Source organism: Akebia trifoliata, chromosome 14, assembly GCF_017979445.1.
Source record: "Akebia trifoliata isolate Shusen 1 chromosome 14, ASM1797944v1, whole genome shotgun sequence".
NCBI lineage: Eukaryota > Viridiplantae > Streptophyta > Magnoliopsida > Ranunculales > Lardizabalaceae > Akebia > Akebia trifoliata.
Genome location: NC_141388.1, coordinates 5,898,171 through 5,913,728, shown reverse-complemented (window position 1 = coordinate 5,913,728; position 15,558 = coordinate 5,898,171). Strand labels below are relative to the sequence as shown.

Here is a 15,558-nt window from a genome sequence, read left to right as displayed (position 1 = left end):
TTCTTCCTCTTTATTTCTTTTGGAAAATAATTTAAAAGATTGAAGAGTACAAACATGAACATAAGTGAGATTGGGTGATTCAGTTGGAAATATTGATGATAAAGCATTGAACAATGAACATAAGTGGAAAGATCAACAGATCCAACACAATAAACACTTGCATTGCAAATGAATGTGAAATAAGACTTCATAGTTCATATTTGACACTCCTCCCACCAAATGAAGGAATTTGACTTTTGCCTCCTTGAACCTTTGATCGTGGATAACTTAAAACAAAGTGTTTCGTTACTTGTACACTCAAGAGATGGGTGGTTATTTCTATCCCTTTCCTTTTAAACACCACATGACACTTTTCCATGCTTGTTAATAAGTGGTTTTTTTTGCTCACCGCCCAACACCGGTTTGACATGTGGTTCAGATGATCCAAGCAATTAGAGTGAATTTTTCTCTCTCATGTCCATGGTGGAAAAAAATGAAATTTCCTTATTAGAATGTATTGTGGCATTTAAAAACATGATCCAATACCACAACATTGTATAGGACGAAATTCTATGAATTTAAAAGAAAAAAAGTTATATTTCACCGTTGAATTTTTATTTTAAATTTTGATGCTCAGTAGCCATCCATTTGCATCACCGTGGATCAAGCTTGAAAAATTTTGTTCTTCTGATTTTTATTTTTTTTAACCATGTTTTTTTTCATAAAATCATGAAATCTAGAAGGTTGTGGTGTTCAATTGCCAATATGATAATCCATGTAGGACCTACAACCCTTTTTAAGATTTGAAATCGTAAATTAAGTTTAGTGGACAAGATGTGCGGATAGGAGAGAGAAAATTCCTCTCTTATTACTTACATCATTTGTGACACATGTCAAACCGGTTTTGGCCTCTCAACTAAAAATCACTCCTCGTTAATCCAAGAATGTTTGGGATACACATACATGATACACCTCACTAGATCTACAAGTAAAAGGCATAGCAAATTTTCCTTTTTTTCTAATTCCTTTGTATTCAATTTACCATTGCTAATTAATTGATCCTTTCCTGCTGGTAATTCAATTACTTTTTATTTTTCACAAAAATATTAAATCGATTAAGATTTAAAGTGACTAATAAAACCTATTTTAAAGATCAACTAATTACAAATAGTTGAAATGTGAAAAACGAAAATAACAATGTAAGGAGACTTAGATCGGTCAAATCCACCAAAAGCAATAATTATATAAAAAATAGAATGTTTTTTATCCCATTTTTTATCTCGATCTAACCAACAATCTAATGTTGTAGATCGTAAGATTAATCTAATTGAAGCAACTTGAATATTATAATTACTTTAAACTTATAGAAAATAAAGGACTAAATTTAAACTATCAAAATTAAACATGATTTAACTTGACCTAATGTAAGCTTAAGTTATCAAAACTTAAGGTAATCAATAATAGTTTTTATTAACTATGGATTAAAAATAAATCGTAAATAACAATTAAAACATAAACAGATTAAATACAAATCATCCATTCATAAATATCTTGTTCTGGTTTCATCGACCTTTCTAATAGAGGTCTGGCCATAGCTTATTGCAGAACAAATAAAAGAAACAATAAACAAAAATGAAAGGAAGAGATAAGAGAAGAAGTTGTTCTTTTATTGATTCTCGATCTAAAGTTTGATAGTAATTCTTCTACTTACAATGCTTGAAATAAAACTAAAAACTAGAAATTGACTAAAAAGAGAAGAAAAAAGAGAAAAGATAAGAGATATATTTTGACTTGGTCTGTTCCCTATTTATAGAGATCAGATTATGATTTCTAGATTCGGAATTTCCGTACATCTCAAAAGAATTTAAACCCCAATCAATCACTTAAGCAATCATGCCACCATCATTCTGCACAAATCTCGAAGCAGGACACACCGCCTTTATCGCGCTACGGCTCTTGTGGGTCCCATGTGATTGGACTTTGGTCCAGGTACTTGGTTTTAGACCATTGATCATAGTGGGCTACCTTGTTATTTCCAGAATTGTCCTTCTATTGATCGTGCTTTTGGACTTGTCACAAATAAATAATTAGAATTAAGTAAAAAATAATAAATTATTCGAAAATAATGATAAACATGGACTTTGAATGAACTACATCTATTTGGTCATTTAATGTAGAATTTATTTTTAAAGTCTTTGTACTTTGGGCTTCAAAATAAATTTTCTAAACCTTGATCAAATACCCCTACTTGCCATCCGGCCACAAAGTAAGAAATGCCCCACCCACTATCCAGGAACTAGGTAGGTATCTATAATCCTTAATAAAGGTTAAATGTGATCAAAGGAATATATATATAATTAACCAGCCAAAATTAATTATAATAAGCATGCCTTTTAAAATGAGTTCAGATTGCATGCACCCAAAGTGGAGGATTGAAACCCTCCTCCCACACCTCAACACATGCCATTTAAGTCACAATCTAAGAAAATTTTAAAAAAGAGATATTTTAGGCATCAATCCCTTGGATTAGGGCTTACATTGCATGTGTTGAGGTGTGGGAGGAGGATTATAATCCTCCACACTGGATGCATATGACCTGGACTCTTTAAAAATATTTAATAAAGCAATCAAAAGAAAGATTTCTGATGCGACATTGACTCAATTGGCATTTTATCTATCACATTTATTGTCCTTTTATATTTATTGATGTGATATCTCGAGTGTTCAAGAAAGGTAGTTGATTGTCACTAATTTAGGCAACGAGTCCCATGATAAATTGTGTTCCGTGCATCCATTTCCTCTTTTTGTTTATTTGTGTGTATGCATGCTCTAATTCGGTGGGAATAATCATGATAGTAAATACACATCTCGAGGCAATAGCAAACTCTAATATTTGGCTCCCGCACAACAAATTCAAACAATATCCAAAAAAAAGAAAAATGGGGAAAAGCCTTAGTGGTTTTGTATACTCCACAGAACCAATTCAAACCAGAACAAAAAGAAAGAAAAAAAAAATCCGATTTTTGGTTCAGACTACTAGCAAAGAGTTGGATAACATAGGTCCAACCCATTGTTTGGGTGGGTCCAAATCCATTTTTGACCCATTGAAGAAATGGCTTTGGTTCGGTGGTACAAGTCTCCATCCAACACATGACCTGCATGACAAGGACCACTTAGCTCAGTGGTAAGATGTTGTGGAGGTTGTTCCCAAATACTTAGGTTCAAAGCCCTTGTTATGCTGGTCTGAGTCTGTCTTAACCTTACTCACCTTTCAAAACATAAACACATGACCTGCATTGAACCTAAAATTCCGCAAGTTCAATATATTGGTCAGTTTTTAAAATTTCAACTCAGGGCCGATGCACATGTAACTGATGCCCATGTAACTAATATATCAATAATATAATAGTTTCTGAACATAGGAGGCAAATAAAATTATACTCATTAAAGAGAGGTAAATAAATGGATGGTTAAAATTGCATATGTGATTTAAGAAAAAGTCAAATTAAGATTTCAGGGATATATAATAACACGTTCAGGTCATTATTTGCCCTTATGTGAGAAGTTAGAAATGCCACCACGTGAAGTTGATATTTTGCACTTCCTACTTTTTGTGACCACGAGAATCCAAATACCATAAAGAAAGTTTCAATTTTACTATTATACCGCCTAAATAAATTTAATTAATGATGTTGTATCCTCATTAAATACAATATTTATGATTATATTTTTAATGAATTTTAATTTTTCTTACATTTTTTCCTTTTATATAATATTTTTAAAAAAAATTTATGGAGCTCACAAAAAGTAGTTCAAAATTTACTATTTGCCTTGGAAGGTAAAAAAAAAATATCAAATGTTGTTTCATTTTGTATGTGAAGGCATTTTGGTCTTCTTGACCATCCAATAGCATTTTTTTTTTTTTTTTGCTTTAGTGGGCTGCACGTGTCATTCCACCTGACACGTGTACAAAAGGTGGAAGGACATATAAAATTTCAAAGGCATGACTTGAGGAACAAACCCAGTCAGCCTTACCAACTCAACTAACCTCTGGTGATTACAATATCCAATAGTTATAAGTTATTTTAACAACCAATAGTCATTTGAATTTTTTGAAAATGCGTATAATATCTACTGGACATAAACTCTAAGATACGGAAAACTTTACTAAATTTTATTTGGTTTCCCCAATTCATATACATGGCAGTGGTATCCAACTATCTCCATAATATTAAGATGAGTCGTGATAATTTGACTCGCCAAGTGGCATACTCAATCGACTCCTTGACGTGGACATGTTCAGGAACCATAGATCTTCATGCATCAGGATACACAATTGCTCTTCCACATAAAAAGTGTATCCTAAGGCAACTGTGTATCCCGAGGAGTTCAGATCTACGGTTCCCAAACTTGTTCACGTTAGGGAGTCGATTGAGTATGCCACCTGGCAAGTCATATTATCAGGACTTTATTAAGATCACAATAAGTAAGGGCTGACAGAGAGAAGTTGTATGCTCACTATAATAATGTGCATGAGATTGATGCATTATTCATTTTCTACATTTTAGCAGAGTTTAAGCTCTATCATGTTTGTAAATGCAACAAACTTGGACTATCTTGAGATTTGTGACATCGACTTGTTATTCCGTCCGAGCTCCCAGAGTTCAATTCTTGACCTTCCCTACTTGCATGGGCCTTGAAAAGGAAACCTCAACGTTCCCCTTTTATGATTCCTATGTGCTATATGTCATTCCTCAATGTTTTACGAAAAATATCCTCCGCAATATTTGTGGTACATCACTCTGGTTTCATTGTCATTACCATCATCATACCTAAATATATATTATTCTTTTATTAGTATTTCACTTTTTCTTATATACTTCTACAAATCCCCTTTATTTCATACACTTGAGTCTTAGAGTCTCCTTTGTTTTTCTTTTTCTTCATGTCACACCTCTCTATGAGATTTTTTTATTTATTGTTGGAGTTGTATGATCCTACTTGCTATACTTCTTAAAGAGATCATAACTAATTTAATTTAATGGACCATCAACTCAATACTAAAGGGATGCAACAAACTTTACATACATGAATGACTACCATTAAGCAGAATAGAACGTTAACCATCAACAATTTCTTCATGAGATCAAGGGTTAATATTTTATGTAATCAATTGCATGTTGGGGATCATGAAATTGTGAGAGAGTGGTAGAGATATATTAGGGGTGATTGAGATAAATCTTATGTGGCACTTTGATGAAAGCCGGTTGCACATTTCTTGGATTTGCAACTAACACTAAGGCGGAATTTGCGGCTATGGTTCATGGCATTGGTATGACCTTGCCTCATAGCAGAAAAATCATTACTGAATCATAATCATTGATCTGGGTAAATGATCTTAAAGGTGGGAGTTTTCCTTGGGTCTTGAATTCTTAATTGCCTAGAGTTTGACTTTGTTAAAGCATATTGACTGGAACATTAGACACATTTTAAGAGAGACGAATAATGTAGCAGATGCTCTTGCTTCCCATGTCTTCTACTTTCTTCCTGTTTTTGATTCTGTAAGTTCTTTTCTGTTTTTAGCTCGCGAAGCTTTTATGGTGATCTTTTGAATCTCCCAAGTCCTAGAAGAGTTCATGCTTTGTAATTTCTCTTATTTTTAATACAATTTATTCGCTTGCTTAGCAAAAAAATAAAAAATATAAATGCTATTACGTATCATAGCAAACATATATAAATGCTATGATGCATCTTATCCCTTATCTTGATGATTTAAAATTACATCAATTAAGATTATATATATATATTAGATCGGATTGATTGATTGTTTGTGTTTTCATATTTGGTGCATCTTTTAAATTAGTTCAGTGGTCACATGCTCTATTATAAGTGCTATACTATCAAACGACAGTGAGTATTGATATCATGCATGACTTGATTCAAATCCCACCTTCGATCACTTACTAGTTACTAACCACTAGCCCATTTGCTTAGGAAAAAAGAGAAGAAGAAGTAAGAAAGTGCTCTTGTACCTCTTGATTTTTGGTGCTGAAGATGAAAAGGACTTTGATTATGTTGAAGGGAACGGCAAGGGACATGAAAATTGGGGATGATTCATTCTCAATTAAGGATACGTTCCTGCCCGTCCCCCACCCTCCTCTCCCCTCCCCTCCCCTCCCCTCCCCCACCCTGCGTTCAAAATGCACCCTCTTTAAAAGAAAAAAATTGGCTCCATTTGGTAGTTTCTGATTACCGACCCCTTTCTGAGCCAATCTACAATAATAGATTGCTGATAGTTCATTTTTCTCTGTAACCTTTTACCGATTGGGGTGCATTTTGAGAAAATGGGAGTGCAACGAGTGTGAATCTTCCTTTCCTTAAAATTCCCTTAATCCACAATGACATAAACCATTTTTCACCTAAAATTATATCATCGTCACTAAAACCTTATCTCAAATAATTGGGATTTGACTATATGAATCACGATCATTTCTTTTGGCAACGTCTCTCATTATTAAAATTAACTTGTTTTCAAAGCAATTTTCATTATCTCAATACATGTTCTTTTGGATTTTCTTCTTGCTCTTTTAAAATCTTCAACTTGAAATGGTCCAGGAAATGTTAAGTTTATATTTACCTTCACTGTGGGTGTGTCACATACCCCAGTTAAGCCCTGCCGTGACCCTCATGATCATAGTTCTTCCCCAAGGAATTTTTGTAAAAAAATGCAACAGTTGAAATACCACAAATTTAAAGAAAATGAGTCACGAATCATCCAACCAAAATAGCTTCTTCTTTAAAAGGTGTGGTGTGTAACCTCCGAATGCACTAATCCCATCTTATATCTTACCTAACATAACCTTTTTTTATTTTCGAAAGAACGAGTATTTGGTGCAGTTGAAAGCTGCATTTGGTGAAGACAATTACAATCAAGTAAGTTTTCTCTAACCTTCACAATTTTCAAAGCTAACATCTATGATATTTCGTTGGTTAGAGATGTGATGGTGATATTATTTATTTTAATATAGGGCGTAGTTGGGTTGGTGGTGCAGGATCAATTCAAATCAACAGCACCCAAATAGAACTGTCACTGAAATTCACTTGAAAGGGGAAAAAGATTGTGACCCTAAACCTAGAATACTAAAAGACATAGGTAAAAGATCATTGTGTGTGTGTGTGTGTGTGTGTGTGTGTGTGTGTGTGTGTGTGAGAGAGAGAGAGAGAGAGACTAAGCGCTCAATTAGTTGAGAATGATTTGTAGCTTTGCTTCAAAGATGAGACATCACGCTTGACAGACTGAGTATGATGTTTAATTTCGAGAGGGCTAGTGAGTTTGATCTGGTCTTAGCTAGTCTATCAGCAAGAAATGACCTAAGTTCTCTTTAATTTTAGGGAAAATTACTTAAAGGATTTTCCTGAAAGGATTTCTTTCTAAATAGTCTCTAAGTTTTCAACGGTTGCTTAGCATGACATTTAATAAATATTTTCTTTCTAAGTGGTCCCTAGACCTCATCTCGCATATTTCTCACGATTAAATGCCCTAATGGTTTGAACTCATCGTTTTCACTCAAAAAAAGGATTTTGACATCTCAATCGAGTTTCAGAAACTCCATTTCCTCATTAAGGATTTAAGAAAAAAGAAGTTATTTTCAAGGATTTTTTCAAATAATTTAAAGTTGTATGTAAAAAAACAAGGATTTTTTCACTTTTTTTTTCTTAGTTTTTGGATGAAAATCAATCAGCAATGGGTTGAAATCATTTAAACAAGTCATTATCTCAAGTTTTTAGTTGATATTTTCATATATTTTAGTCGGATTGAAAATGGAAAATGGATTAATTTTACCAATGTCGAGTTCACCACTTTTTTAAATAAAAAGTTTAAAAAAGTGATGAACTTGATAGTAAATAGTAGTGAGTTTGACAGTAAAAATTGTGAGCTCAACACTACATAAAAAAACGTCGAGTTCGATAATAAAAAATTGTGAACTTGATAATACGAGGAACCGTCAATAAAGAAAAAGTTTACTAAATATCTTGTCAAGCTTTCGTGCAAAACTTAGGGATTATTTAAAAGAATGGCTTCCGCGAGGGTTCTTTAAGTAAGTTTCCCTTAATTTTATGAATTTTTGTTAATTGGTAAATTATCAAAATGATCTTATTCTAATTTCGGTGGTTCTAATGTCTTTTGGTGGGCTCCACCCATCTCATTTGGAATAGGGCCCATGAGCAAGCTATTTGATTCTTAAGTTGACCCATCGGGGTGGCTTTGTTGGCCTAATCATGGGCCAATCCATTTTATTTGATAAAGGTTTTAAACCTTATTAGGGGTCTTTCTGCTCAAATGGATACCACATTGGCAATACAACACCACAGCCCTATAGATGTCATGGAAAAACTCATCCAATATTTTTATTTTCCAAAAAGCCACTTCCTTTGGGTTTGATCCAGGGTTTTGAAAATGGACAGCTACCGATCTTCCATGTAACTCAAATTTAAAATTAAAATTTTAATGGTGAAAAATAACTTCTTTTTTGAAAATTTTGATCTTCTAAAGTGCATAGAAAATTTTCATCTACAACCTTGAAGCATCGGATCATGGTTTTGGATGCTACAAGTTGAGCCCAAGGACCCCTAATGAGGGTGAAATCCTTACTTACCTAGTAAGGCTAGTTAGAACCCAATTATACAATAGGAGACCAGTCCCGTTTATGGGCCCAATTCATATGTGTGGGGGCAATGCACCAATGGTTTTAATACCATTTTTATAATTTATGAGGGATGTAAGAAACGCTTTGTGCTTTCCTGTCTTTATAGTTGTGACATAATAAAATGAAGTGTCCTTTTACCAGAAGAGAATGAATCTCACCATTGAGGCCAATAGAAAGTCTATTTGGTTGGTGTTTACCTTCCAGTTAGCTCATTAGTGATAATTCTGTGAAATAATGTTGGTAATATGGTGCCCAACTAACATCAAATGGGCTAGGATTAACTTACCTAATGAAGCTCAAATTGACAGTTAGCTCATTGTGAAAATTAATAATAACTCCTTGAATTTGAGAAACTGAAAATGTGAATTTTCTCGATTCCACTATCTAATTAACGGTAAGAACGAAATAAACAAAGAACGGGTGCAGCCACCGAAAAATTTGTGTCGAACTTTCAATTTAAATTACATGAGTGATCAAAGAGAATTGCGTCTAAAGAAGCTTAAATCAAATATGTGCCAAACAAGTTCCCTGTAAACACAACCCAATGACACCCATAGAATGAATCTCACCATTGAGGCCAATCAAAAGTCTATTTAGTTGGTGTTTACCTTTCAATTTCCACAACTGATGGTTTTCTCCATGTAACGTAACACATACATTATTTTGAACACCAATGCATTTCAGTCAAGAAAAAAGGCTGAGAACGTAGTCGACGACAGAACATCAATTTTCAAAAGCAACTGTAATGTGTGAATATGATCAATTCATGTGGGGATTGCTTTTTTATTTACCTTCCTGGTTCATCAGACAAATTTGACTTGGCTTCTTGATCATATAGCTTTCAACAAATTTAATTAACTTGATTATATATCAAGCATATCTCACAAAAGGAAATAACTTTGTTATGTTTGGTGATCTTGATTAAAGTCAATAGTCATGGGTGGAAAGTCTAAATTACCTGAAGTTCAAGAGGAATGCAGGTAAAATTTGAATAATGGCAAGGAAATTTAAAGGTGTTGGTGCACGTGAGAAATGGATGGTCAAGATTCACACAACATGAGGGTCTAGAAGAAATGCGTCATAGATGACAAATTTCTCTTACAATTTTTTTTATTGGTTTCTTCTAAGCTAAAAAGGACGATCATGGGAAAAATCTACACGTAGTTTGTTTCTTCTACAAAATCTCATCAGCAAGGACGTTAATCATTTGGACTATGAGTGGCTTGTCTAATTTTTAATTAATTACTTTGATTCATACGTGACAGTTGTACTAGAAAGGTTATTTACATAAGCTATATATAAGATATTAAGGTTCTCCAACATCTCCAAACATATTATACATCGTGTAATTACCAGGGTATACGAGAAAACATGGCGAATCCAAGAACCCAAGTGCTATTTGGTGCTATTCTCTTAGTTCTTGCTTTGCTTTCGAGCCCAATAATTTCTAAAGAAGTTGGTAATGCATTGTTGAACTATATATGATCTAATGTTTTTCATGTTTTAGTTGAGATGTGATTGATACTAATACTACTAACCATAAACATATTTTTACTAATCTCTACTAACTACAACGTGTCATTCATCATGAGATATATTAACTAGAGTGCATTTTTGAGACCCACATTATTGGTCCACATGTATTGCAGGGTATCTCTAATTTACAAAAATACCCATGTTGGGATGCCTTCAATACTGTAGACCAATGGGAATGTGAGGTCCTTGGGTCTCCAAAATGACACTTCATTAATAATAATTCGATATTTGTTACGATAGATCGATTGAATAATGATTTTCTAACGCCACCCTCTGCGGGGGGTGTCGACAACCCATGTATAGGTGGCTTTCCATTCTCATCCTTATTGCTGCGTAAATGTCTTGCATTGTGTTTTGCTATACAGAATTGTAGTGGTGAAAAGGGTATGAAAAGGACAATCATGTAATATTTTGTTATGGACTTTCAATTTTTTTGGGGTTTTCTATTTTGGAAAGATAAGTGTGTTTTAGCAACTCCCGATTTTATAAATAAAAATCGATATGACTAGTTGTAAAACTTAAGAAAAAATAGTGATTATTCTTGTTTTCTTTCATGGATGTAGGCACACTGCCGAATCATGTAAATCCTTATACTTATGTGATTTTTATTATCTTTGTTGTTTAGATTTTTTACACTCATCTTCCAACTTTTGCTATATCATCTCATATAATTCAGATCAAGTTACTTCACATGCTCTATATAAATGCTCTTATTCCTTGTGATTCTTGGTGCAGAGGATGAAAAGGAGTTTGATTATGATAAAGGGAGTGACGAGGGACCTGAAAAATGGGGATATCTTCATCCTGGATGGTCGATGTGTAAGAATGGAAAAATGCAGTCTCCCATTGATTTGTTGGATGAGAAGGTGTCTGTAGGGTCACATTTAGGGGAACTTCATAGCAGTTACAAGCCAACAAATGCAAAAATTCGTAATAGTGGCCATGATATAAAGGTAAGAAAATAAACATGGAAGGATCCTTGCCTAAAATCTCCCTCTATCTCTAAAATAGAAGCCATATGTATTTTACATAAAAGTAATTTTATAAAGTTGAAATAAGTCAACTAGTTTAATTTTGACATCTAATTGATTGCTGTAAAATATAATTTTTCTTTCTTAGGTTTTATTGATAACATGGTCAGTTCAACGTCAATATCCAATAAAAAGAATTTGAATCCATTAGAAAATAAAAAAACTCTCAAGAAATTTTATTGAATCCAAGTGTTAAGAAGACAAGGGCAATCGAAATAAGGAAACAAATCGAAAAACCAAACACAAGATGCAATCACATAAAAAACATAGGGAGATTACATGATTCTGACTAAGATGCAATCACATAAAAAACATAGGGAGATTACATGATTCTGACTCTGAGATCCATGATTCCATTCAAGTATGGGTCTCGTTACATGATTCTGACTCTGGGATCCATGATTTCTACTAGTGTAATTTGGCTTTCTATTGCTTGAACTTTTGGCAATCGAAATGAAAATCTTTTGCCATTTGTCATAGATCATATATGTATAAACAGGATTTACATTAATCCTGACCATTAGATTTCTTGTTTACATCGTCGGGATCATGTGTTTTCACATTAATCATTTTCCACAAGTCACAACAAACCATATCAAGGTCCCTCTAATTAAGTCAAGTTAATCAATTGAATTATATTCTTCAATATATTCTCTTGATTGTATATTACATAAAAATAACTGTAGAAAGGCCTTATTAGAGATAAATTCTATCTAAATGGAATGAATTCGTGTAACACTTTACACCTTATTATAATGAATCAAAATATTGTTATATTTTAGTGTTTTTCTCTAATGAAACCTTTTCTATAGTGACTGTAAACTATCCAATTATTAATGGATTTATTTCAACCAAGAAGTGTTCGGTGTAGTGGCGAGGGCCTCCCTCCAAGAAGGCCTTGACTTCAAGCCCTCTTGTTGGCCGCACCCTCACACAGATTATCCCTCAATTTACAATCCATAGTTGCATCTTATGCATTTTACAGCTGTGATGATATATATATATATATATAGGGTGCGGTTTGTGGGCCATATGTAAAAACATATGGAAAAACAATGGTTTTTCAAAATATGGGTTAGAGGTTCTGGATTGAGCTGATTTTTTGTGAGGATGGTCACTATGATGAGAAGATCATCCTCACAAAAAATCAGCTCAATCTAAAACTTCTAAATCCATCAAAAGTGATTTACAAATTATTGACAAAAATTGATAAAAAAAAATCGACGGTCCACATTCTAAATCACTTTTAATGGGGTTAGAAGTTTCAGATTTGACTGATTTTTTATTTTGGATGATCTTCCCATCATAGAGATCATCCTCACAAAAAATCAGCTCACTCCCAAATTTCTAACCCATATTTTGAAAATTTATTAATGTTACATTGTTTTTACATTTGTTTTTTCATATGTCCCTTGAACCTGACCCATATATATATGAGCAGGGTTGTATTGACTGAAGGACCATCTATCTCTATGGACCATTTTTTTACGTGATGCTTAAATACACCATCAGGTCTCACATGTACGTAGAGCATAAAATCTTAAAAATTCCCAAAATAAACATAGAAAAAAGAGATTTTTTTTTTCCACCGTTGTATTTAAATTTTAAATCTAGGAGTTCAATGACCTTCCACTTTTAAACTCAAGATCTGACTTACTTTTCTTTTTTTCTTTTTCTTTTTTTTTCAAGCCCTAATCTTGACCACAAGCATGAGGCTGAGTTGTCATTTGGACCAATAGAGAAGTCTATGCGGACCTGGGTCCATGCTCTACATGGTGCCTTGGTCCTTAAAACCTTGATTGCAAGAGCTTCACAATGAAGCAATGTACGATATATGGCTTTTCCCCAACGTAATCATATTTTATTTTTCAAATGCACTAGTTTATTTGCGGTGCACACAGTTGAAACGGTATTTTTTTGTAAGGCCATTCATAAGCCAACTACTTCCTTTTAATCTTCGAGATTTTCAAAGCTAATATTTATCAGGAGAAATATTCAGCAGTTCACCTTGATAATAATCACTTTTTGTGTTAAATTTCGATGGTTAGAGGATGTGTTGGTTATATTTTGATATATGGTGCAGTTGAGTTGGGAAGAGATTGGCGGTGATGCAGGATCAATTCAAATCAACGCTACTAAATATGTGCTCAAGCAATGCCATTGGCACTCACCTTCCGAACACACCATCAATGGCAACAGGTTCTTCCCCTTCTTTCAAACACAAACACGCGCATAATCATAAATTAAAAAGAAAAAAAAAAAAAAAGAGAGAGAGTAGAAAATAGATTGTAGTTACCCTAAATCCTATAATACTAATTAACAAAAACACCCTTGGATTATGTTCTCCTAACTGACCCTAAAAACTGAAAGAAAAATAAAAGAATCGTTATAAAATGAACACCCTTATGCGTTTTACATTGAAATTTACAGGTTTGATCTAGAATTGCAACTGCTTCATGAAAGCTCAGACAACCAGAAAGCGGTAGTTGCAATCGTGTACAAGATCGGACAACCTGATGCGTTTTTATCAAAGGTAATTACACCTTCAAAGAAGAAAGAAACACTCTCTCTCTCTCTCTCTCTCTCTCTCTCTCTCTCTCTCTCTCTCTCTCTCTAATCTCTAATAATTTTACTTGTGCTTTGTTCTTAGTTGATGGAACATATCAAGTCCATAACCGATACCGATGAAGAAGAAAGGGTGGTGGGTGTAGTTGACCCAAATCACATAGAGATAGGCAGTAGAAACTACTATAGATACATGGGTTCTCTTACAACTCCTCCTTGCAGCGAAAGTGTTGTTTGGACCATTGTTCAAAAGGTCTGCTCTCTCTAACCTATGGAAGACACTACTGTCAGCAGCACATTATCCATCTTTTAAGGTTTTCTAATCCAAATTATTTTGACTTTAATTTAATAGGTGGGGACAGTTTCAAAAGAGCAAGTCAGATTACTAAGGGCCGCTGTTGATGATGTGAGTTGCTATGCTTAATTTCAGTCACATATGTTAATGTTGATATAGATACGTGGTGATTGATTCACACTGAGTTGTAATATGTATCTCGATTTATCGATATTTCATAACATCTTGACAATGGACTAGGTAATACCAAACCACAGGGAGGAGCCATGATTTTGTCTATGTAATGTGGAGGCAACTAAGACTCCTACATATTATTTCATTTAACAATTTATTCTTTAATTTCATGTTTTGATTTTGAGTTTCAAGCTAGCTCACAGTTAATGACTTTTTTTTTTTTTTGCAGGATTCAAATGCAAGACCACTACAACCGATCAACAATCGTTCAATTTATCTCTATCAACCAAAGGATCACCTAGGAAATTAATATTCTACCTATTAGTTGTCATATTAAATAAGATGAAGTTTAGTGGACTTTATCAATGCTTATGGATTTGGGATATATTCCTTTTATTGTAAGTAGTATCCTTTATTGAATAAAATAAGATGAAGTTTAGTGGACTTCATCAATGTATACCGATTTGTGATTCCTTTATTTGAAGCATTTGGCACAACCCAAATACTCTTTTGCTTACTCTTAGGGTTTCATGAGTTATTGCCATTGTCTCTTCCCATGAGTTCTTTCAAAGCTTATGTTTTTCTTCTTAATTTGTTAAGGAAACTAATTTAAAAGATATAACTGAGAATAAAGACGCACGAGCAAATGGCCTAATGCTATTTGTGCTAATGGGGGTGGAGGTAGCTATGTGATTTTTAAAAGAAAAATCATACTACACTTTGAATTTGGAATTGACACCATTCAATGGTTTTAAGAATGTAAATATGGTCATCAAAAAGAATTTTTTTTTTTCCTAAAAAACTTGATATCAAGGAAAGTAATTCTCTTTTGTCTATAACATTAGATTTGGGTATGAAGATTTAATTGAAGAATGGAGAAAGTATTAGGTACTCTACTCCTCCTACCATTTAGCGGTAATTACCTGTGATTTTTTTTTCTTTTTTTTTTCAACAAAACAATTAAACAAGGATTCCAGAAACTCGTCACTTTGGCTACCCAAAACTGCAATTAACCACAAGAATCACCGATCTGCCCCCAACCAAACCCATCATAACACCAAATGGGTTAGAATTAACTAACCCAGTGTAGCCCAAATTGATAAAAGTCCATGACCATTCACCCATTATTCAAATGAATATTATACTAATTAGCTTTAGGTTTGGACTTTTGTTGGGCTCAAAGGAAGCACTACCCTTTGTAAAAATAACTATTGATTTTGATTTTGTAGTAGCCAGCAGTGGTTTGGAAGAACAAGTCCCCGCTGCTGTT

General features: G+C 33.6%; 1 protein-coding gene across 1 annotated transcript; it reads left to right on the top strand.

Moving 5' to 3' along the window:
• Nucleotides 1-10,031: 10,031 nt before the first annotated feature.
• On the top strand, nt 10,032-14,598 carry LOC147385810 (alpha carbonic anhydrase 7-like). The gene is made up of 7 exons (XM_086423895.1): nt 10,032-10,146; nt 10,959-11,176; nt 13,338-13,453; nt 13,685-13,787; nt 13,905-14,072; nt 14,172-14,225; nt 14,518-14,598. The coding sequence occupies exons 1-7, from the start codon at nt 10,059-10,061 to the stop codon at nt 14,596-14,598; spliced, it is 828 nt and encodes a 275-aa protein (XP_086280021.1). The 5' UTR covers nt 10,032-10,058.
• The last annotated feature ends 960 nt before the right edge of the window (nt 14,599-15,558 follow it).

Excerpts from the sequence above, each read along its gene's own strand:
- LOC147385810 (XM_086423895.1), top strand. The coding sequence starts at position 10,059 with ATGGCGAATCCAAGAACCCAAGTGCTATTTGGTGCTATTCTCTTAGTT. Across the intron at positions 10,147-10,958 it reads AATAATTTCTAAAGAAGTTG|AGGATGAAAAGGAGTTTGAT; the intron begins GTAATGCATTGT and ends TTCTTGGTGCAG. Across the intron at positions 13,454-13,684 it reads CACACCATCAATGGCAACAG|GTTTGATCTAGAATTGCAAC; the intron begins GTTCTTCCCCTT and ends TGAAATTTACAG.